Source organism: Nannospalax galili, unplaced genomic scaffold, assembly GCF_000622305.1.
Source record: "Nannospalax galili isolate Female #2095 unplaced genomic scaffold, S.galili_v1.0 scaffold1255, whole genome shotgun sequence".
NCBI lineage: Eukaryota > Metazoa > Chordata > Mammalia > Rodentia > Spalacidae > Nannospalax > Nannospalax galili.
Window position 1 is genome coordinate 59,370 of NW_008336359.1, and position 23,189 is coordinate 82,558.

Here is a 23,189-nt window from a genome sequence, read left to right on the forward strand (position 1 = left end):
CTACTTTAGATGTAGTATCTAAAGACCAATTTCTTTTCAAAATGAGATCAGTTTTTCCTATTATTTCTCTTTGTTTTCTATTATTTTATTCTCAAAATCAATAAATATCAAATCTCCTTCTCTATTACTCATGACTCCAGATTCCCTCCTCCCCTCATTTATGTATTTGGTATTTTTTTAAGTCAGGGTCTCCCTGTAACCCCAGCCGGCCTGGAACTCCCTATGTAGACCAGACTAGCCTCAGTCTCACAGGGATCTCCCTCATTAAAGGAGTGCACCATGTGTATGGCCTATATGTTCTACATCTCTTAATATTCTCTCTGCTTGGAAATTTCTTTAGCTTTTCCTTCCATATCATAATTTTGGTCTTCAGTATGAATATTCTGCCATATTCAGTATTTTAATCCTTTAAAAGGGTATTTTTTAATTCTTTACAAGTACTTTTATTCTAATTGTTCTTTTTCATAGCAAACTATATCTTGGATGGTACAATACTCAATGAAATGCTTCTCTAAGGGTATTGGTAGAGATATTTTTTAAAAAACATTTTCTTTATATTTGTTTCATTCAAGGTAGGTTTTTATTTCATTTCAGTTCCTTTTTTTTTTAATTTTTCCCCCAAACATATGTTAATCTTGTACTATCTGATTTTAGGTGCAATAGAGTGTTAGATTACTTAGAATAGAAAGTTGGCAGGAATACTGTTTTGATGGTAGAGAGTGGATTTTGTACTTAACATGAGGAAGTAGATGACATGCGTCCACAGCAGACTTTTTCTGGCATGTGTAGCAACAAAAGAAAAAGAACCAAGTGAAGAGGTTAGAATAGTGTGATGTGCTGAGCACAGAAGCCCGAGTCTCAGGATGAAGCCCTTGCAGCAGGTCTCTGCCCCATGGTACTAACCTGTCTTCTGAATGCCATTACTTTCTCTGCCATGCAATGTGCTTGATCTTGATTCTAGATTACATCATCCTATTTTTCTCTTCTTTTTTTCCCCAAACTTTCCTTGGAGTGTTTCCCCGTCTATGTGGGTGTATACTAATGTGGCCATCCCAATTTTTAAATTTGGAAAGTGCTTCCTTGTTGCTTGGAGAAAACTGCTTCCTGAGACTCCCAAGTCCCATGACTGCTCCATCCACTCCCCTCCACCTTGACATCCCTTTCACACCTCCTCAGGTTCAGCAATCAAGGGCTTAGGCAAGCTCAGCAGGATACCACCAGCACTCTGCTACCAAGCAGAGGCAGGAGGATCACTACATATTCAAGACCAGCCAAGACCAGCCGGGTCTACATAGAAAGTTCTAGGTCATCTAGAGCTATATAGTGAGACCCTGTCTCGAAACACAAAATAAATAAATGAGCACATGAATGAGATGGAAACTATACAGAAAGTAGGTCATAATTCAAAATGATTTTTATTTATACTGAGTTTTCAAATGTTTTCATGTCTATTGACATAAATAATATAATGTTGAATTATTATGGTGACCGTTTATGTTAATCAACTTTTTATATAGTGTCTCTTAAAGTAAAAGGTACTGAGGAAATTTCAGTTATCTAGTATGTTTCATAAATCTGTGTTCTGTGAAAAAAAACAAGGGTTTCAATAAAACAGAGATAATCAAACCTTTAATACTGATTTCTATTTGATACTTACTAAGAACTCATCTTAGTATTTGGCAAATTTCATAATGTAATATGCCTAAAATGATTCTTGAAGTGAATGTCAAGAATTAAATAGAAAGTCAAAACAAGTTCAGAATAGACATGTTGCCTTTTAAATTTTTAGCTTTCTCTTTTTTTTATAGAACCTAAAATAACTCGTCCTCCCATAAATGTAAAAATAATAGAAGGGTTAAAAGCAGTTCTACCGTGTACTACAATGGGGAACCCCAAGCCATCTGTATCCTGGATCAAGGGAGACAGTGCTCTCAAGGTAAGTGATTGTTACAGCAAAACATGTGTACAAAACATATAAAAGGTGGTAAACCATAAACAGTCACTTACATGCTAATAAACTTATAATGTATATTTGTCTCCTTATGCATTGTGATAGCTTTAATTGTCAACTTGATACAACCTAGAATCACCTGGGAAGAGTCTGAATGAGGGCTTGTTGACATTAGGTTGTTCTGGAGACTATCTGTGGAGAATTGTCTTGACTAAGTTAATTGATGTGAGATGACCTAGTCCATTGTGGGCAGCAGCATTCTCTAGGAAGGGAGTCCTAAACTGTGTATAAGTAGAGAAATCAGGCTGAGCACAGACAAGCTAGCAAACATCTATGCATTCATTTCTACCTGTTCTTGACTATGGATGGGATGTGAGTAGCTCTTTGAAGTCCTGCCTTGACTTCTCAACTATGAGGAATTATAACCTAGAATTGTAAGCTGAAATAAACCCCTTTATTCCCTGTTACTTTTTGTCAGGGTATTTTTTTAAAAAAAACATAGTATCATAAATGAAACTAAAGCATACATTAACCAAGCTTAAACATTTCTACTCCCGTTTATGAAAACGCTAGGGTGTTCCAGTTGGGACTAGGTATGGGAAAGAAAAGACAGAAGCAGTAATGTTAGGGATGGAAAGACGCAAAGTCAAAGCAAAGCCAAAGCAAAACCAAGCTTCTTTGTTTTGACTGGTTGAATCATTTATTCTTTTAAACATGGAATCTTTGAGTCTTCGAAAATAAAATAAAATAAAACCAAAGCTTTAGACACAGTTTCTGTGAGACTGGAGAGAACCAAGGCTCAGAAGAAATGAAATGAGAACAGCAGAGAGAGAAAAAAACTTGTCAAAAGGGTAACAGGTGATTATGGGGTTATTTAGAGTGAGGCGACGACAGTGATAACTTCAGCAAATATCTCCTCAGTCGTGAAGAGCAGTGAGATTAAAAACGCATTATTTGGGCTGGAGAGATGGGTGAGTGGGCTATACATGTTCTGCAAGCACAAAGACCTGAGTTCAGATGCCAGCAGTCACATAAATGAATTCCTGTAACCCCAGCACTGTGGCCATGGAGATGGGAGACTGGGGATTGCTGGCTGCCAGCCTAATGCCAAACCTGGTGAGGGACCTGTCTCAGAGGAACAGAGAGTGAGAAAGCAGGGAACCCAGGGTCCTCCTCTTGCCACATGCACACATTCACACACACACACGTGTATGCATATGGCCCACACATCTGTGTGCTCGCACACACACACACACACACACACACACACAGACGTACATACACTATACACACGTATCTACACACATGCACACAAAAGTATTACTCATTGGGTTAATTTTGTACTGCTTTTGTGTGTTATTCCCATGCTTACTAATAAGTTATTATTTTGCATCATGATCATCTCTACAGCTTGGTTTTACCTAAAAGGGGCTCACAAACTCTGTTCCCATCTTACCAGGCCCAGAACATTCCATGAGAGACACACAGTTGTCAGGATATGTCAAATAACTGAAATAAACTACAAATTTGATCATCTTTGCCAGTTTTAATGGTAGTATATATAATCTCCTGACTTTCCTTTTGTTATGTGTTGAAGCATTTTCTACAATGAAAATCAAAGGTAGTTTTATGTGCATTACTGAAGTTACATCAAGTCCAAAAAAAAAAAAAAGAAGATAAATTTCATCTTTGAACTCTGAGGAGTAATTTTAAATATTCTTGGAGGATATGCTTTCTTCCAAGGATGCGCCAATGAGTGTGTACTAAAACATGGTAGTTAAAAGCAATGCTTTTATCGCTTTTAATTTTTTTGTCTTGTTTTTGTTCTCATTCTGGGGATCAAATTCATGTGTATGTGTAAGCACATGTTCTGCCTCTAAGCTATGCCTTCAGCCCCAAAGTGCAATATTTTTAATCAGACATGAGCATGACTTTAGGAAATCAAATTAACTGTTATGTTCTCATGAAATGAAAGAAAAATAAAAATGGGTGTTATCACATGGGATCACTATGATGCTTAATTTCTACAATCGTGCGTGGTCTCAGTATGCTTTGATACGTGGGCAAAGTAGAGGTTAATATTTTTGGTGATAATGATGACTTGACGGAATATAGCATATATACCTTTGATTGTGGCTGTTTTCTAATTTGTGTCACTTTCTTTGGCAGGAAAATTCTCGCATTGCAGTTCTTGAATCTGGGAGTTTAAGGATCCATAATGTGCAAAAGGAAGACGCAGGACAGTATCGGTGTGTGGCAAAAAACAGCCTGGGCACCGCGTATTCCAAGCTGGTAAAGCTGGAAGTTGAGGGTAAGAAACGGCACGCCTTCTATCATCATTTACTAAGAAGACTGTCCTGATTAAGAAAGATGACATGTAGATACTGTGGTTCCTCGGCTTTTTCAGATGTTAGACCACTGGTCTAGACTGTGAGAACAGAAAAGCTGAAAGCCATTTTCACTAGCCTAAAAGAAAAAAACCATATTCCATCTATTGCCCTAAATTTCGTAGTTTGACCATTACAGCATACTAAATTCATTATAATACTAAATGTGACACCATTTTAGTGAATCTTCCTGGCTTGGGCAATTTTCATTTGTTTGTAAGTTTGAAAACAATAATTTCATCATTTTCTGCATGCAGATTGATTTCTAAAAAGATATGAAGATGGAAACTTAATTTTTCAAAACTGTATTTCACAGAGATGAGAGAAATAAGATAATGACTCACACATACAACAAAAATGGTCTTAGTTCTAGGAATCATTTAACAATAATGTTGTCGACATAGCAACAGTTTACCAAAGTGTTTTAATTAATTAATTTAACAAGTTGATGTGAAAGATCTTCATTGAGGAATCAGAATCCAAACAGGTTTTAGTGTCCTATTCCCCAGTTCATTTGGGTATTTACCTAAAATTTCAGCACATTTGGGTCAAAAATAAGAACTATTAGCATAGTTGTATGAGGTGAACAGACCAAAACTAAATGCTTTCCTAAATTCTCTTGTTCTGAGCCATAAATTCAACTCCTCTGACCTTCCATTTATTACCTGTAAAGTGGGGTTTTCTGCCATTGATGAAGTAAGCTATTGACCACATGCAGCACAGTGCGGTATGGAACACACTGAGTATATGCTGGCTACGGGAATTACCATAGATTTTTCTGCTTTTGTCTTTTCCAACTGATAAAATGTTGGATTCACATACACAGAAGCAGTAGTTTCATCAGAAAAGACTTTGATGGATCCTCAGTTCTCTAAACCATTTGATTCTGCCTTGACTAAAATCTGGCCTTTCTTGCATTTTCTTTTGTAACTCAGGAACTTTTCTACTTGTTCTTTTAAAATTATTTTTATTTCCAGAGTGGACTTTGCTCTCACAGTTTTAATAACCCTTATTTCTGTATTTATCTCTAATTAAGCCAACATTTTTATGGTATAGTTGCATAAATTGCTTATAAAATTTCCATTAAGAAATAGCAAAGGATGAAGTTAGTGCATCTACTATCAGAACGTATAAAAAGACATATGTTAACGTAGTTCTCAATACAGTTGATTATACTTTAAGTATTCTAAATTATAAATTTCACTTAATGATTAGAAAATACTTGTCACACTTTTTTCAGTGAAAATTAAGTAAACATACAAACACATTCAGAAACCTATTCAGACACGTTGGGTATTCAGACACATTAGATTCAGGATTGATTTGAACCCTCTCTACAATGATGTAGAATTCATGTTATCCTTTTGTATAAGATTCTACAGAGTTTCCCTATCAAACTATTAAACCCAAATCCTCTTTTTGATTATATACAATACTGATCATTAAAACCGCTGTCTTCACAAGTATTAAAACAAATTGCTTCAACTTCGGCTTAGAGAAAATTATCACTAATCTTGATTAGTTGAAGCCCAGTTACACAGTGAGCTCTTGCTTTGCCACTGAATTTTGAATTAATAAAATGGAATACTGCCTCTTTCTTCCTAACATTTGAATGATAATGCTTGCTGCTTTGACTGGTAATATATGGTAGAGATTTGATTCAGCCTTACTACTACGGAGAGCTCCTGCTGCTAGTCACAGCTCGCCTAACAGCAGGGAAGAAGACACATTTTAGCTCACATGTCTATGTCTGCCTCCTCCCAACCTGATTACAATAACCAAAGTATTTGACATGTTGTTGCTAGCAAATAATAAGCATATAACAAATGATATCTCTCAGAATTGTTATTACAATTGTTCATTGATAGCTAACAGAATTGTTATACATTCAAATATAAAATCCACAACTGATCTATTTTTGGCTCCGAAGTTCTTAAAAACTGACTTCTGCTTGAACAAAGAGCTGAGCCATGCACACAAGATGCAATACAGAAAGGACCTGTTTAAAGGAAGAGCTAGTTCAGCCTACAACTCAGAACATGTGAAAAGCAACAGAGAGAAGGTAGGGAGACCCCTCCGAATACCTGCAAATGCCTGCTGGTCCAGCAGAGTGAGGGCTGACGGTAAAGCTGGCTGTGTTCAGTTAGGACAGATGACTATATGCACCCATCATGTAGAAGTGTATGTCAGCCATTGGATGGCTGTTTTGAAGCAGAGCTCCACATCTATACTTACTACAGATGGGTATGCCACTGATAGCCTGTACCAAGGAAAAATATGCCAGGCATGTCACCACACTGGGTACAGTGCATTAAGTACATCTTAACTTTTTCATAACAAACATGAAAGAAATACCCTGTCACATTGGAAGCAAAGCTCTATTTCTAAATTACCATCTTCAGGCTTCCACATATCTGAAATGACAAGACAAAGATATTCTGCATTTCTGTCTTATGTCCAAAGATTCCAGTCATGACATAAAGAATTCCTGTTGAAATATCTAACTCAAGATGTGCCAGCATGTATGTCTCTCTAAAGTGACAGGTGATGAGATTCCTAGAATATTAAATGGGCAGTTAATGCAAATTCCTATTTTTATTGATTTTTTTTTTGCATTTCATGCAATACATATCATGCAATCATATTTAAAACCCCTCCCCTATCTGCACTCCCCAAATCCCCCCTACCATATTTCACGCATTCTGTCATATATGCTAAGGTCTATCGAGTCAAGTTTGTGTCCCCAGATGTCCCTGGTGTGAGTTCATTTGCTGGAGCCTGGTCAGGCTATCTAGCATCACTCCCTTAAAGAAGACCAACTCTCCCTCACTCAGAAGTGATCGGCTGCCAATAATTCCTCTGCTAAGGTTGAAGTTTCTTACCTATTTCCCCAGTTATATGCTGGGATTTTGTCTGGTTTAAGTTTGCATGGGTCTTAAGCAAGCTGTCACCATTGCTGTAAATTCATATGAGCAAGTTCCCAGAAACCTGGAAAACTCTGTTTCCTTATGGTCCTCTACCGCCCCTGGCTCTTATAATCTTTCTGCCCCTTCTTCTGTGTAGTCCCCAAGCCTTGGGTGGGTGAGTTTCAATATAGGAGTCCTGTCCAGGAACATGCACTCTGCAGTCTCTTATTCTCTACACTTTGACCAGTTGTGGTTTCTGTTAATCGCCCTCTGTTGCCTGAGGAAGCTTCACTGGTGAGAGTTGAGAAAAGCATTAATAGTCTCTCTGCTCCTTGTCCACTATGTTCCCTGAGCCTTAGGTATAGAGGTTGCATTGTAGATGTGTCACTTAGGGCTGGGCATCTCACAGACACTTATTCTCTATGTTTGACCAGTTGTGGAATTCTGTAATACCATTTGTTCAAAAACAAGCTTCTTTGATGAGTGGTGTAAGCTATACTTGTCAGAGTAGTCCAGAGGTCTCAGGTAGACTGATACCAAATTCTTTAAGTAGAATACTTTATGTAGCTGTCACTAAGAGTACCTGTCAATGTAGGAAGGTCCTATGTTGCACCATTTTAGGAAGCTAAGGAATAACAAGGATGGCTCACTTACATGGGGCCACACAGATGGAAGAGTCTAAGAAACAGTGTCACAATGAATGTTTTCAACAGCTCTGTGTGACATTGTCTAGAGCAGTATCGGGAGGGAAGTGAGAGAAGAATCCAGAATCTGTAAATGAAGAGAGAAAAGTGGGGAGAGAGCGAGCAAGTGAGAGAGAGCAAGTGCTTCAGTAAATTTGGCAAAGAAAGGAAGGGAATTGAAGGAGCAGTTCAAAAATACTGAAGCTGTTAGAACATTGTGAGAAGGGAAATTTGAACATAGCGGAGAGAGCAACGTGGTGCTTTTGTGCATATGGGGTGCATTCATGACCTGGTAGAATGACAAACTTCACGCAGAGGGGCCCACATGTGATGCTTTTCCCAGGATGGCTTTGGTTCTCACCTGTCGTCCTGGAACAATTATTAATAGAATCCCTCTTTTACTTTCTAAAGTACCCAGGCTTCCATCATAAATTATGTGATTGCTCTCCTTGGGGATAATTTTCTTCCTTGTAATAGGAAAGAAGGAAAGAAAGTATCCATTTTCCAACATGAATCAGTTCATAAGTCAGGTAAGTGGAATTTAAGAAAGCTTTGTTCTCCTGGTCTCTGTTTCCTCCTTGAAATAGATAGTGGCTATCTGAAAATACTTTTGTAAGGAGGCCATGGGATAAGACAGAGATAAGGAGAATGGGAAGATTTTGAAATAGCTGTGGGATAGAAGCAATGACTCAGGAGAATTAGAATTGTGGAGCGTGTCAGGGTTTTGGTGAGAATGGGATCATGAACCTGGAAGAAGGGGCTGTGCTCTATGTGGCTGAGCCACACCCCTTGAATATTGATCTATACTATAAATATGAGTTTGGACAAAGTAGAAGGTTCCATTTAGAGGCAAGACATAAATGTTGGAATTTTACCAAAAAGAGAAATAGGGCAAAGGGGAATATTGCTCAGTAGAGTAAGGTACTGCATCGTGGCATCTTCATGCACCAAATTCACTTAGCTTAATATCTAAACATCAAGTCTAGGAGGATTTAAACCCAGATTAAACACTATCACTCTAGCAATATAACAGACATAATAAATTGAAAGCCTTCTTAGTACAAACACTTAGAAATTCTGGGTTAGCTACATAACTCATTAGGAATAAAATGTAAATATCCAGAAGCCAGGGATGAGTAGACATTGAACAAACATCAGCAAGCTCCTGAGCGGGTTCCCCTGTCAAGAAGGCAAGAGTGAGGCACCCTCATCTGTCTCCTAGTAGACTGCCTTAAAATCCTTAGAGAAGAGGAGGTAAAATGTTCAATTTGTGCAGAACAGAGGTTAGTTAGCACAGAGACCCTTGCATCAAACTGAGAAGCACAAAAATGAGAAGATGGGCTAGAAAAATTCATGGGCATGGGAAAAAACAAAGATGTGCCTGTCTCTACCTGAAGTCTAGTTATGAGGGAGGGAAAAACAGATCTTCCTATAAACCAATATTAAATACTCAAGATACATAGGTCTGATGCTAAATTAAAACAACCAACATGCTCTGCAATCTCTAGCTGGAGAAATTAACATAAAAATTGATTTCAAGTGAAAAATCTAAGAACAAAAGTGCCTTGAATCAGGTGACATGGTGTTTTTATGGATAAAGCCCCACAGATGAGTTCACAGTACAAAGTTGTAGATCTGCAGGAAGCCACTCACCTCAAGTGTTATCTAATGTGATACACAAATGAATACAGTTAGCAGATAACAAAGTAGGAAATATAAAATAAAGAAGGAATAAAAGCAAAATATATTTCCAGTTAAAAATTATAGCACGGGGGTAGGGACTCCTGAGGCTTCACCCCCAGGCAGGGAGTTATTGGCCGTTGGTGGTTGCTGAAGGAGGCAGAGTCACTTTTCTTTGGGAATAGCCATTGGTAGGCTACCCATGCCCCAGTGGATGACCACACACTTAAGTGCCTATAAGCAGAACTAATTTGACTCAGTGCGCTAAAAAGAAAGAAAATGACATGAAGTTGGGAAGGAGATATGTTTGGGGATGAAGGCCCATGGTGGGAGGGAATGAGGGTGGATTTGAAAGACACACTGTACACATGTACGGAATTTTCAATGAATAAATTTTAAAACATATCTTAGGACGATGAAAGGCAATTTTGAAAAAAATAATTTTACCAACTGAAAGTATAGAGTGAATGAAATTAAAATCTGATGGATGAATAATGATAAATTAGAAACAAAGAGATATTCACCCATTAGATCCCTTTAGAATTTAGAAATCAACACAGCTAGAATAAAAAAGGTGGAAAAGATAAAATGAGTTTTAGAAATAATAAAGAATACAATAACAGAGAAAATATGAAAGACAAGTCCTCAAAAACATGACTGAGACCTTTCTAACACTGGCAAAAGACTTATCCAGTCAGAAGCACACCAAGTTCTGATCAGACAGATCCAAACACAGCAAGAGTAAAGAGATGTTACCCAACTGCTGAAGACAGAGAATATGTAACAACAGCCTGAAAAGCAAATCACTTCCTTCGTAGCTTATAATTTGTGTTGTCTAGGGGTGTTTGGGGGGGGAAGGATCAAACTTTAAAATGTATGTAGATTTGTCTCAGTAAGTTAACCCCTACCAATTTATCTGAAGGAAAATTTACACAAGTATACATTCAAGATTATTTGCTATGAAGTAATAACAATAAAAAATTAAAAGGAACTGAGGTGGGTCTGTTTCCCATCTCAGAGCCTCAGTTTTCTCATATATAAAATACAGATAAAAGCAGTACCTACATTTTTGTTGCTGTGATTATTAGTTAATAAAGGCACGTGGTGAACAATCAATAATCCTTTGCTGGTTTTATTTACTTAATATATCCTTGTATAGGGATTACCTTGTGCAAGGTATTGCTCTAAGTGCTTTAGAAATATCAATTTATTACCAATAGGATATGTTCATAAGTAAAATACTAAATTTAAAGCCAGCATGTGTTATATATTATGTATGTTAGGGTATATGTGTATCAACTTCATAACCATTATCTCTGTATATAGAGTTCTGTGGGAAACTGCTTGTACACCTTAAATAGTTGTATACTTATACTTTTTGAATCTTTATAAAGAGACTTTTACAAATAGGAATATTTAATACACATGCTCATACTTTGAAATATTTCTTCCAATATGAAGATAAGGCACCTTGATAAGGCACCATAGATCTTCCTGTTCATTGATGTGATACATTCTTTTCGGTTCTGTTATTCCATGTTTTTCTAGGACAAATTCAAAAGTGGGAGAAGGTCAGTCAAAAGCCATTGGCACCTAAGGTGGTTAGGTACTCATAATGCTTGCTTTTGGTTGGAGACTGGAGATGAGACTCTGGATGAACAGGACATGAAACCTACCCTTTCACTGGGGAAAAGAAATAAATTCATGATGACGGCCTGCGTGAGGTCTGAGAGGAAGAAAACAGAGCTTCCTAGATGGAGTGGGGGAAATGGGTCAGAGAACAGGTGCACAGATTCTCTACCCATTTGGCACCTTTTCTTTTAAGCAGATACGTAGAATTTATGATTTACAATGGTTTAGAGGGTCCAACTTGAACATTTGGTTTAGGTTCTGATTTCTCTATGAATGTTTACACACTCCATCAGGTACTGACTTATAAAGGAAAGTATAAAACAACTGTAAGTTTCCATAGAAAGGTCAAGTAATTTTCTAAGTGAGGTCTACATAGGTACAGTAATTAGACCTTAACAGGGAGTCTCTGCTGCTTCCCACATTCTGTCATCAGAATTTAATTGAATGCAATTTATTTGGTTGCCAGTCTCATGACTGTGGCGTTCTTCCTATGAAAAATTGACTTCGGTCTCTGAGACAACGGGCTTTGGGATAAGTTCCATGCCATGATGCAATCAGAGAAATCCAAACACCATAGTGCATAGATTTCCAGATGCTCATTTTTAGGGTTTTACCATATGTGGACCTCACAATAGAACCATTGGTTTCTTACAGGGAGTGATGGATAATTTTTTTTTTCCTTTGATGTCTTCTTTAATACCTATAAAGTTGAAATTTGTCTTTCAGATGCTAAAGGCCATCATACTTGGATTGTGGCTTTCAACCTTTAGCTAGAAACATCCATAATATCCTATTACTAGCCTTCTCATATGATAATTAATATAGAACAATCAAACAAAGATGAATCAATCATATTGGCTCATAAAGTCATCTTCTTCTTAAGAAGTAATAGTTCTTCTCCTTGTGATCATTTCTTTTAAGTCCCCACAGAAACAAGAACCCCATTTTTAGTAGGATTATGCCATGTAATATAGTACCTTAGGCTAAAAATAAAAAAGTGGTTTTTCAGTATTTTATAGTAGGAATTTTCCTCCAAGGAAAGTCTTATCTCTTTCTCTAATCTACTCTATATTTTACTTTAGATATGGTACATGTCCAAAGAATGAGCTGTAGTGCTTTCATATGTATCTGAATATTTTCTCCTTTACACCTGTAAAGCCAGGAAGGGATAGAACAATGGAAAGTGCTAGTGTGAATGGTAGTGCTGGTTTTCAAGGATCAGTGGCTACAGTGGTCACTGAGGACAACTCTGTAGTCCAAGACTGGCTTTCTGCTCCAATTCTTGACCAGTCACATAGACCTCCTTTAAAAATGTTTATTTAGGAGCCGGCACAGTGGCTCAGTGAGTAATGGTACTTGCCGCCAAGTGTGATGACCTGAGTTCAGTCCCCTGAACCCATGCAGTGGAAGAAAAGAACTGACTTCACAAGTTTTCCTCTGACCTCCACAAGTTTAAAAACTGATGCAGTAACGGCCATATAAATTAATCAGCATGAATACCACAGAAATAAATCTCTATTAAGATTGTGTCTTTTCTTCTTTTATATTGTCAGGGGTCTTTGTTGTAAGCTTTTTAATTATCTGGAAGACCACTATGAGGAACATATTTTGTTCTTTCCTGGTGCTCTTGACTTAACCATAGTAACAAATATCTTTATCTGGTGATGGATGTGGGTCTTATTTCATCCTGTGAATGTCATGTTCAGATGAGCCTTGTTTGGTGCAGAAAAATGGGATGTGTGGACAGTCCTTGAGATCTAAATTAAAAATATAGCTATTGGGGTGTGCGACAATCCCTGTTCGTGCATTACCTATTATGGCTTCGCTTGACCATGGCATTTTAAGCCGTGGGGGGAAATGTTGGGCAGAAGGGAAGCTGGAGTCATGTGAGCACCCCTCAGTCAGATCACACCTATGAGGAAAGGTGACTTGACATCCTTACAAAAGGGGCAGTGAGAGCCTGGGAGGAGCTGGAAGCAGACTAGAACATGGATAGCATTCTTCCAGCAGAGTGTTGCTGTACACCTCTCTGATGTTTGTACAACTCCTGTTTCTATGAGGCCTTGACAAGCAGTGTCCTATCTCAACACGGAGAGCAATTTTGTCAGTCTGGAGGGAATCAAAACCATATGGAAAATTTAAATGGCCCCAGCACATAAGTCTCCACTGCTAGTCAGGACACCTGTGTGCTGTCAATAGTCTCCTTGCTGTCTGAAAGGCTTTACCACATACCCTTACCATTGGTCAAATCTATTTATAAACTTGTCTCCTCAAAATTTTGTTTACAAACAACAAAATAAACCCACTCAAAAAGAAAATAAATCATAAATTCTATCATCTATCACTATTTGTTCATATACCAATCTTTCATGTCTCAGAAGTAGGTATTAATAGACATGACCGTAATAGGTTGGCACTGTTTTCAGAATGCTAGACTTCAAGCTGCCTTCCCTGCTAGGGATCAAGTTCTCTTACTGCATTTGCAAAAGTGGAAGCAATTGTGTAAAGTTTACATACACCACATTTGATTTGCTTTTTCCTTTGTTTATGCTGCAGCTCTTAATATGACAAATGCCACAGAGAGAGGTATTTAAGCCCATGTGTGCTGTGTCTCAGTGATTGCAGTTTTAATAGATTTGCAGTGGTCCTGTTCCCGGCATCAATCCTACTTGTTTGATGCCACTAACAGGTTTGATTTGCTGTCATGAGTAGATTGTGCGTTTTAAAACCAAACCAAAGAAAAAAGTCATGAACCTCTGATATTCCTAGGGGCTATCCTTGGGGAAATTAAATTTGCATGATTTGGTAGGTGCATGCTCAAATAGTTTGACCCACTGTAGGGCGGATTATGATTCCTCTAGAAAGTTCCGTAGGACTTCTAAAGGAAAACTATTAAAATGATCCTTTGGTTGAAGGCTTGTTGCTGAAGACTCCCAAGGAAAAAAAGTCATATATTAATTACAGTACTGAACAGATAGCCTATAAGTCAAAGGACAGTTAGGCCCTCTAAAGCTGAAGCATTGAAGAGAGTATGCTTGAAAACAAGTAAGTGGTTTTGTACAGTGTTGACATGGTATTACTTGAAATGAAAGGTTCTTATAAACTGCATCAAAAATGAGATGCACAGGTTTAAATATACATATACAGGGTAGGAAACCTGCTTTTCTTTAATAAACTGATCTACCCAACAAAGATGACTAAACTGTGTTCCAGATGATAAGTGATACAGAAAGCTTACACATTCTTCATTGGTTATACAATTCAAAATATAAATTTAAAATCCATGTATTTCAAGATCTGGAGAGATGACTCAGTGGTTAAGACTGCTCTTGCATTCTGTTCTTAGCACCTAGGTTGGGTGGCTTACAACCACCAGCACCAATGGATCTGACACCCTCTCTGGCCTCCATGAACACCTGCATGCAAATGCACATACCCACTCATAAACATACACATAAAGTAAATAAGTAAATAGGCATCTTTAAAATTCATGATTGTTGCAAGAAGATCGTGGAAGCTATTCGAAGTCTATGGCAATAGGGAATTCAACACAAAAGTCCCTTTTGTGCCTCAGTTTCCCTTCTTGTATAATAAATTGTTAATCTCTGAAACTATAGAACAATAAACTTAGATTATAATAGTCCTAATTCTCACAAAACTATGGTGCAAACAAATCACTCAAATCATTCTCATCAGCACTATTTATAGGACACCCAAAACAATGACGGAAGCATTATGGAGGTCATTATAGTTCTTTTTTCATGAATCATCTCTACCTTTGAGATAGAAACAATGCAATACTTCAATGGCAAAACCTAAATTTTCATCTGAAATAGAGTTCATTTTATTAACTTAAATTCTATCAGAATAGTAATTACAGTGTTAAACCTGGAATGGGGCCTCATTTTGCAGATAAGGAAACTTGATACCATACTCATCATTACTTGGCCCAGACTAGCAAAAAACATTAGGAAGTCCTGATTTCTTTTTTTCATTTTTTAAAATATTTATTTATTTTTATTTATGTTTTCAAGTGTTTGCCTGCATGTATGTATGGGCACCACATGCATGCTTGGTGCCCACAGAAATCAGAAGACGGCATCAGATCTCCTGGTACTGGAGTTACAGATGGTTGTGAGCTGCCATGTGGATTCTGGGAACTAAACTCAGGTCCTCTGCAAGAGAGACTAGTGCTCTTAACCCCTGAGCCATCTCTCCAGCCCCAGGTCTTGACTTCTATGCCAGGACATCTTCTACTGTCCATTCATGATTCTTTTCTTAATGTATAAGTTATATAGGTTCCATGCTTTAATATTGGTGAAACCTAGGCGTTAATCCTGATGCATTCCTTCCTAGCTACACAAGGTTGGACCTTTGTCTTGGCCTTTGCAAGTCTATTTCCTCATGTGTCAAATACAGGCGAAATTCCTGACAGCACAGGGTTCTTAAAATGGACTGAGGGCACATGCAGTGTCCATGTTCACATGGTAGCTGTACCATAAATACTGACTCTGCCTAGTATTGTTGTCTGCTGTTTACATTGTTATAAAGCTGGATGACTTCTGTGCAGAAAAAAATTCTGGCTAGGTTTCTCACATTTCACAGAGTGTCAACATCACCAACTGCTCAACTAGGTTCCAGAGAACATAAATCTACCGCTAATCAGTAATGCCTTGTACCTGCATTCTTGCTGCTTGTTAGAGATTATAGCTTTGCTTTGGCCCCTTTGTGATGAGTGATACAGGAAAGCTCATCTAAGATGCTTTATGAAAAACTGGAAAGAGGCTATTTTGAGGCAATCTGTCAGGAAAAGAAGAAAATAGGAAAAAGGAAAAGCATTAACTTTCATAGAAGCAGCTTAATGCACTTCCCAAGCTCATATTGCATTCTCTATAGAGATAGATATTTTCCAAAGGTCTTGTTGGAAATATGAATTATTCTACCACTCAGTGCGCCCAAGTAAATCTGAGAAATTGATTAAAAAACTTAGCAACTGGGGAAATGGAAGGGGCTTCCATAAGTGGACAGCATCCCAGACCCCTCCCTTCCTGGCATGTATATCAGGGTTTGAAGCTTAATTGTAGTATCTATTATACTAAACTGAACAGCAATGGTCTTCGTCTTATTATTTCATTGTCATAGTATTGATGGTACTCACTTCAGAACCTGTTTGGAGGGACTGGAGGGATGGTGCAGCAGGTAAGAACACTCGCTACTCTTGCAGAGGACTGGAGTTCAGTTCCTAGCACCCACACTGGGTGTCTCACAGTCACCAAAGAGTGAAGAAGACAGACATGCATTGAATTAAAGTAAAATAAGTTCCCAGGGGTAGAGGCGTGCATAGAGTGCCTACACAGGAGAGAAGAGACAGTGAAAAGTGAGAAAATGATTCAGAACTTTGATTGACGAAGAGTCATATGGAGTAGGGAGAGAAGAACGTAAAACAGATGGGAAAATGCATATCTGCTATGTTTGCACAGCCCGACCCTGACTCATATCCAGAGACTAATAAGGACTAGAGAGTTTGGGACAGTATCCATTAGCGTTACCACATCAGCCACGATGACCTGTGACTTGACTCTCAGGCTCACTCTGAGATTCTCTTTGATGGGATCCTGTCTTGGATGTAATTTGTAAATGATCATGTGAACACAGGAACCTACAGTTTAGAGGCATGTGGCCTTATTTGGCACTCAGAATCCCATCTGAAAAACCACAGAAATGTTCCCAATCCAAGCCATTTAGGAAACCAGGATACTATGGTGGTATTTCAGATTAAGGTTACTATTGCTCCTAGTTCTTGTTTCTTTTTCCAGTGAAATTTTATGGATGAATAATTAAATGATTGTTCCTAATAGACTTTAGGTTTTTGGAGTGCTCTCAGGAAGCATATATCTTCCTGAGCTTTGGTCAAGAAGGTTCTTTTGATGAGTAACCTAAGATTTTGTACATGTACTATAATTATACAAGATTAGGAAACCTTGGATGAATGGTACATGGAACTTTTTATACTATCTTTGTAACTCTTGTAAATTGACAATTATTTCAGCTAAAAAATATTTAGACTAGTAACCCAAGAATTCTGTTCCAGTAATTAACCAGTTTAGCATCTCTTCCTGTCAAAAGCCAAACGTGAATTTTCTTTGAAAGAATATATTGGGTATGATATCCAAATTTTTATTAGTTGATGGTAAAACTGAGATATTTTCAGAATCAGTTTAACAACAGCAAAAAATCTACTTAATAGTTTTACTATCTACAGCTAAGTCTGGGCTTAAGACAAATGAACTTCATTATGTTGTTCTTTGATTTGCTTGATAAATATTTCTTGCTCAAACTTGTTAGTCACCAATCCATATTTATGAGCTAGAAAAATGTTATTATCTTAAAGGTCACAGAAATGTCTAGTCACATTAGCCAATAGACATCACAGAGCAGGATAGCTCTTCTTTGAGAACTGGGAGTCACTGTGAGGATGACCTGTGTATTTCCTAAAGGAGCTGTAGGTTCTGCTCTCTTAAGGATAAGCCACAGTGGGAAACCACCTCATGAATGCTTCACACTCTGCTTTAAAGGGGACAGGATTGTAAACAATGGCCACACAGCAGGGTTCCCTTTCTTTGCTTTGCTTTAGCTACCAAGAGTCAGAAAGAGAATCTAGTATTTTTTAGGCTTTATCATTGTCATTGCCAGACATTCTGGGTTTTTTTTCATTCATTTATTTTTACATGCACGATGTGCCTACATGTAAGTGCACCATGGAGATGCAGTGCCCACAGAGGCCAGAAGAGCATGTCAGATCACTTGGAGTTACAGATGGTTCTTAGCCACTATGTAGGTGCTGGGAACCGAACCCAGGTCTTATGTAAGAGCAGTCAGTGCTCTTAACCACTGAGTCATTTTGCCAGCCCCCAGATTTTATTTTAGTGATCAAAAAACAAAAAGAGAACCTGTTAAGAAAAGTGTTCCATACAACCTTAATGCAATTCCTTTACAGCTCTCCTTTGGCCAGTTAATAAACAAAAATAAAAACAAGTAAAATAATCATTTTAGTTTTGTCTAGCATTTGTCTATTAACAGGCATCTCCAACTCAATAATTCTTTAAAAACACAATGACAGATAGGGCTCCATAGATTAGCAACAATGTCTACAGAGTTAATTTCTCTTTTCACAGTGGCTCCTCTTTTAGATAATTCAATTTAAGAATGGAGTAAAGAACATACTTTTAATATCTAGGAAAGAAGGTACTCAATATGATCAGTATCTGGGATGTAGCCAGTTAAGGCATGCTGACCTTAAAAAGAAAATAAAGCCTCCTTGTGCAGTTAGTTCAAGGAACAGAACAGCGTTTACGAATCAGAAAGATATCCTAGATATCAAAATAGCACATGAGAGAGACACACCTGACTTCAAACTTTGTCTCGTGCACTTTGTCTTCAGTTGGTGCTTTATAGAAATCCTGTCTTTTCAAAAATTTGTTACATTTTAAACTTTTTTATCAGTTTGTTCTTTTTCAGTCTCTTACCCTCTCTTACCCGCTTAACCTCCTTCCACTCCCACCTCCCACAAAGTCCCCATCCTTCTTCCATTATTTATCTTTTAAATTATTTTCTGAAATCATACATGTATATAGCATATCTTGGTCATATCTATTCCCCACCCCTCCCTTCAACATCTCCCCATCTCTCCATTCCCCACGCCTCCAACATCTCCCCCATCTCTCCATTCCCCTGCAACATCTCTCCCATATCTTCAACCCCCCAACATCTCTCATACCTCTCCATTCTCCCCAACATCTTTCATCTCTCCACCCCCCAAAATCTCTCTCATCTCTCTATCCCCTGCCAACTCCCCCCCACCCCCCTGCCGCCAACATTCCCCCATCTCTTCATGTCTTCTAATCTCCTCCATTCTGAGTTGGGGGTCAATCATTACATTCTTCTGGATGAAAAAGCTGAAATTCAGAGAAGTTGAGCAACAAACCAGATTATTTTTTAAAATCTAGAAAGCAGTACAATTAAGATGAAAATCAGTTTGGAATGGAGGATTCCCAGCTTCTAAGTTTGCCTTTAGTAATAGCTCTGAAATTGGCTATAATTTTAGTACCAGAGTCTAGATTCCCCGAAGATATTAACTGTTAAAAAAAAAAAAAAAAAAAAAACTACAAACTAATGAAACAGCATTGTGAAGACAATCAGGAAACAGAGAGACTGTTTTCAAAAGGCAAAAACAAAACAAAACAACAAAGCCCCAGGTGTTTTATATGAATGGAATAACTTTTTATTTCTTCTTGACGCACATTTTAGGAATTTTCCTAAATTGCCTTAATATATCACCAAGTGAACTCTTACCAGGTAATGAAAAGGCCAGAAAATTTATATGGAAAGTACATTTAGAGAAACTTGAGCTGAAAAGCGTTCCAATTTGAGAAGTTACTTTGTAACATTTATAAACTTTCTATTTTAGTTTTATATTTAGCAAATTCACACTATGACAGAAGACTAGAACTGTAGACAATAGTAAAAGAAATAATTTTCTTTTTTTCCTTCATTTATGTTTTAAAATATTATCTTCTCTTGGAAATGTTGGCCTTGTCATCTAAAATTGGTCATTTCCCCTTCACATTGGATAACGAACTCTCAATCAGCTTGTGTTGGTAGCTTTCCTTGACAATGTTTTCCCTCGAGTTTTTCAGTTGGGGTTCTAAGTTTCCCAAATTATATTATTATGTATACACACATTAATTGTTGTTGTAGATCCTCTTTTGTAAATTCCACCTTTAACCCTTGCATAATATTTCGCTATTTTTCCTAAGGAATACTTTTTATCATGAATTCTGTTATGACTGATACTCATGTGACTATTGCCATGTTTTCATTTGTTATTTTCCTATTTAGTATTCTTTTATCTTATTCTTTCTAAGCTTCTAGCTGCTATGAAACTAGCATATAGCTTGACTTAAAAAATTAATCCAGTCCAAAAGATTTTATTTTTTCAGTAGACTAGGTTTAGGTATCTATACTTATTCTGAAACATTATTTCTATTGTCTATTAGAATATATTTATTTATTTACAAGACTTTGCTGTGTAGCCCAGGCTGGTTTCAGATTTGTGATCCTCCTCCTCCCCAGTACTGAGATTACAGGATTGCATTTATTTTGATCCTGTGTCTCGCTCATTTTCCTGACCCTTTTCTCTGTTTCTTTTGGATTCCGGAACATCCTATGTTCTGGTAGGTTCATTTTCTTTCATTCTTCCCTTTACTCCATTCCACAAATGTTTTGATGATTTTGAAATTAGAGTCATAATTCCATATTTTAGTGATGACTTTGACATTTGAAATGTGCAGATGATGGTGTAACAAAGTTTAAAATCATATAATATCTTCTCTAGTCTTTCCAACCATGGCAAAATCCTAGTCCCATCAGACATTTTTCTCCTCAGTCTTTGCTATTTTCCGTAAGTATTAGGTAACTTTTCTTGATCTCAAAACCTGAGTAGCTTTACAGACCACAGCTACATATTTCTGTTAGGACTATCACTAGTTTCCGTGTTCGCTGTTTCTTTTCTGTTTCTTTTTTCCTTTCTCATTTCTGAAGCATATTTTATATTAGTTCCTTCAGTGATAACCTGTGTGAACTAGACTCTCTTTGTCTTTGTTTGCATGAAATCATCCCTGTCTTCCTTTGATGCTTCACGTGAGCTTTGAAATCCAAGTTGGCAGGTATTTTCTCCCCCGCCTTTTCCTGTGGCTTCTGCCAAACAATGAAAAGTCTCTGCCATTCTAGTTCTTTTGTGGATAACTTTTGTGATCACAGTTACGTTTTTCTCTTTACTTTTGACAATCAATGCTTTTATAATAGTCTTTAATCTCCATAGTTTAGTTATCCATTATTGTGTAATAAATCATACAAAAGCTAGATGGCCAAAGACAACAGTGACCACCCCATCATTGCTAAGTATCAAAAACCCAAGCATGGCTTTACTGGGCCACTCTGGATAGACATTGGCTACTTCTACACTTTTCTGGAAGTTCGGCAAGGTTGCAGGAACCACCCCAAATATGGCATGCCCGAAGGTTGGTTCACGTTGATGCAGCCTGGTAACAAGCCGCAGTGCTTCCTCACGTGGGTCCCTCCACAGGGCTGCTTGAGTATCCCCACAACATGGCATCTTGCTTGCTCCAGGGCTTCCCTGAGACCTAATGGAGAACAGGAAGAATTTACTTGGTGTATTTTGTGCACACACAGCCACTTCATATTTGTGAGAAGTGCGCCATTACATTGAACCCACTCTTTAAGGAGAGGAGCCAAACACTGTTTTTCTTAGGGAGGATTTGTGGACACATTTTCAAACCGTAAACGTCAGATTATTTTTACTAATCCTCCTATACATTCATTTCCAAAGTGGGTTATAGTTTCACTCCCTTTGGAAACAGGAGAGTTTTCAAATACTTCTGCTAAATACAGATCTCTTGGACCTAGGCAAAAACTTCTGATTGAGCAATTTGGGTTGTACCACCAACACTGAGTTGCTTTTAAGCCTCACAAATGATTCTAATGAATTTTGAGTTTTGAAGATCAGTTCTTCAATGCATCCAGGGATTCAGGTGTTTCTTCAGGTAGGGAAAATTCCAAGCATTATCCCTTCACACTCCGCTCCTCTGCCCTTCCTGGTTCTAAATCTCTCAAGTTCTGATAACATCCAGGGAACCTCTAGATTTCTTCTCTATGTATTAACATATTTGTGTTTTGCTCTCTTGCTCTTTGGACTGAGGATTGTGTGATCTCTTTAAGTACCAACTTCCTATTCACTGATTCTTCATTTGACTCTATCTACGTTTGAGTTTATCATGTGTTGTATGGATGTCAGTTTGTTATTCCATTTTGAATTTGTAGCATTTTCATTTTCTTCAGGATTACTCATTTGTGTTTTAATTTTGCTTATGTTCTTAGTACTGTTGTTTATTTTTTGAGGTTCTTTTAAGTCTTTTTTTTTAATTTATTGATTTTGTGTGCATATCATACAGAACATCCCACACAATCTTCTTCATCTATATACCCACTTCCCAAATGGCACCCTCCCATAGCCTCCCCACTCCCACACACTGGAGCCCATATACTCTGTCATCCCTGTTACTGTCCACCGTGTTTTCGAGACCCCCAGCCATTCCCCAATGCTTCTCTGTCTGCCGAATCTAGTCAGCCTATCTAGAGATCCTTGTTTTAGGAAGGTCAGCTGTTCCTCATCTAGCAACAATCAGTTGTCAATATTCCTTTAGATAAGATTGGGGTCTGCTGTTCATTTTCCCAGATCTATGCTGGGTTTTTTGAGGTTCTTACACCATCTTTTTAATATGACTTTATATTTTTCCAGAATAAAGTAGTTGCTCAGTTACTGAATTGGTCAGATTTCTTAGCATTTTCATTCTCAATTTCCTATGAAATTATGAGTTGTCACTGTAAATTATCCTTTGTTTAAAATAATTTTTCCCTTTTCCAGTAATGTTGCCTTCAGGAAACCTTCCAGTTCCTTCTTTTGAATAAAGGTGCTATGAATAAAATTTATGGCTCCAGTCTGAAACGTTTTGGAGTCCAATCCAGATTTAGTCACAAAGAAGAGTCGAATTCTGGCTACAATACCATCCATGCTCCTCCCCCCCTTTTATGAGGACACCTCACCCTTGTCTTTGTTTTGAAGCACTGAGCCATTCTTCTCTAACCTCAGGTGCACACTGCTAGGGAAACCTCTCTTCCCTGTTCAGAGAATGGGGACTAGGTGGTTCCTGCTTACCTACTGTGGTTTTGTTCATTTTCTTCTTCACTGAAATATTCATTTGTGTTTGAACATGACTTTTTTTTTTTTTTTTTTTTTTTTTTTTTAAAAAAAAAAAAAAAAAAAAAAAAAAAAAGAGGACGATAAATCTTTCACTGTGATATATCAAAATAA

The 23,189-nt window shown here is 37.6% G+C and overlaps 1 protein-coding gene across 7 annotated transcripts in view; it reads left to right on the top strand.

The window, feature by feature from the left end:
* Window positions 1–23,189, top strand: part of Musk (muscle associated receptor tyrosine kinase) — a 113,096-nt gene that overhangs the window by 19,630 nt on the left and 70,277 nt on the right. For all 7 annotated transcript variants that reach the window (XM_008831112.2, XM_008831110.2, XM_008831113.2 and 4 more), the window contains exons 4-5: window positions 1,809–1,936; window positions 4,121–4,262. In XM_008831112.2, coding sequence (XP_008829334.1) covers window positions 1,809–1,936; window positions 4,121–4,262 — 270 coding nt within the window. The remainder of the gene's footprint in view (window positions 1–1,808; window positions 1,937–4,120; window positions 4,263–23,189) is intronic.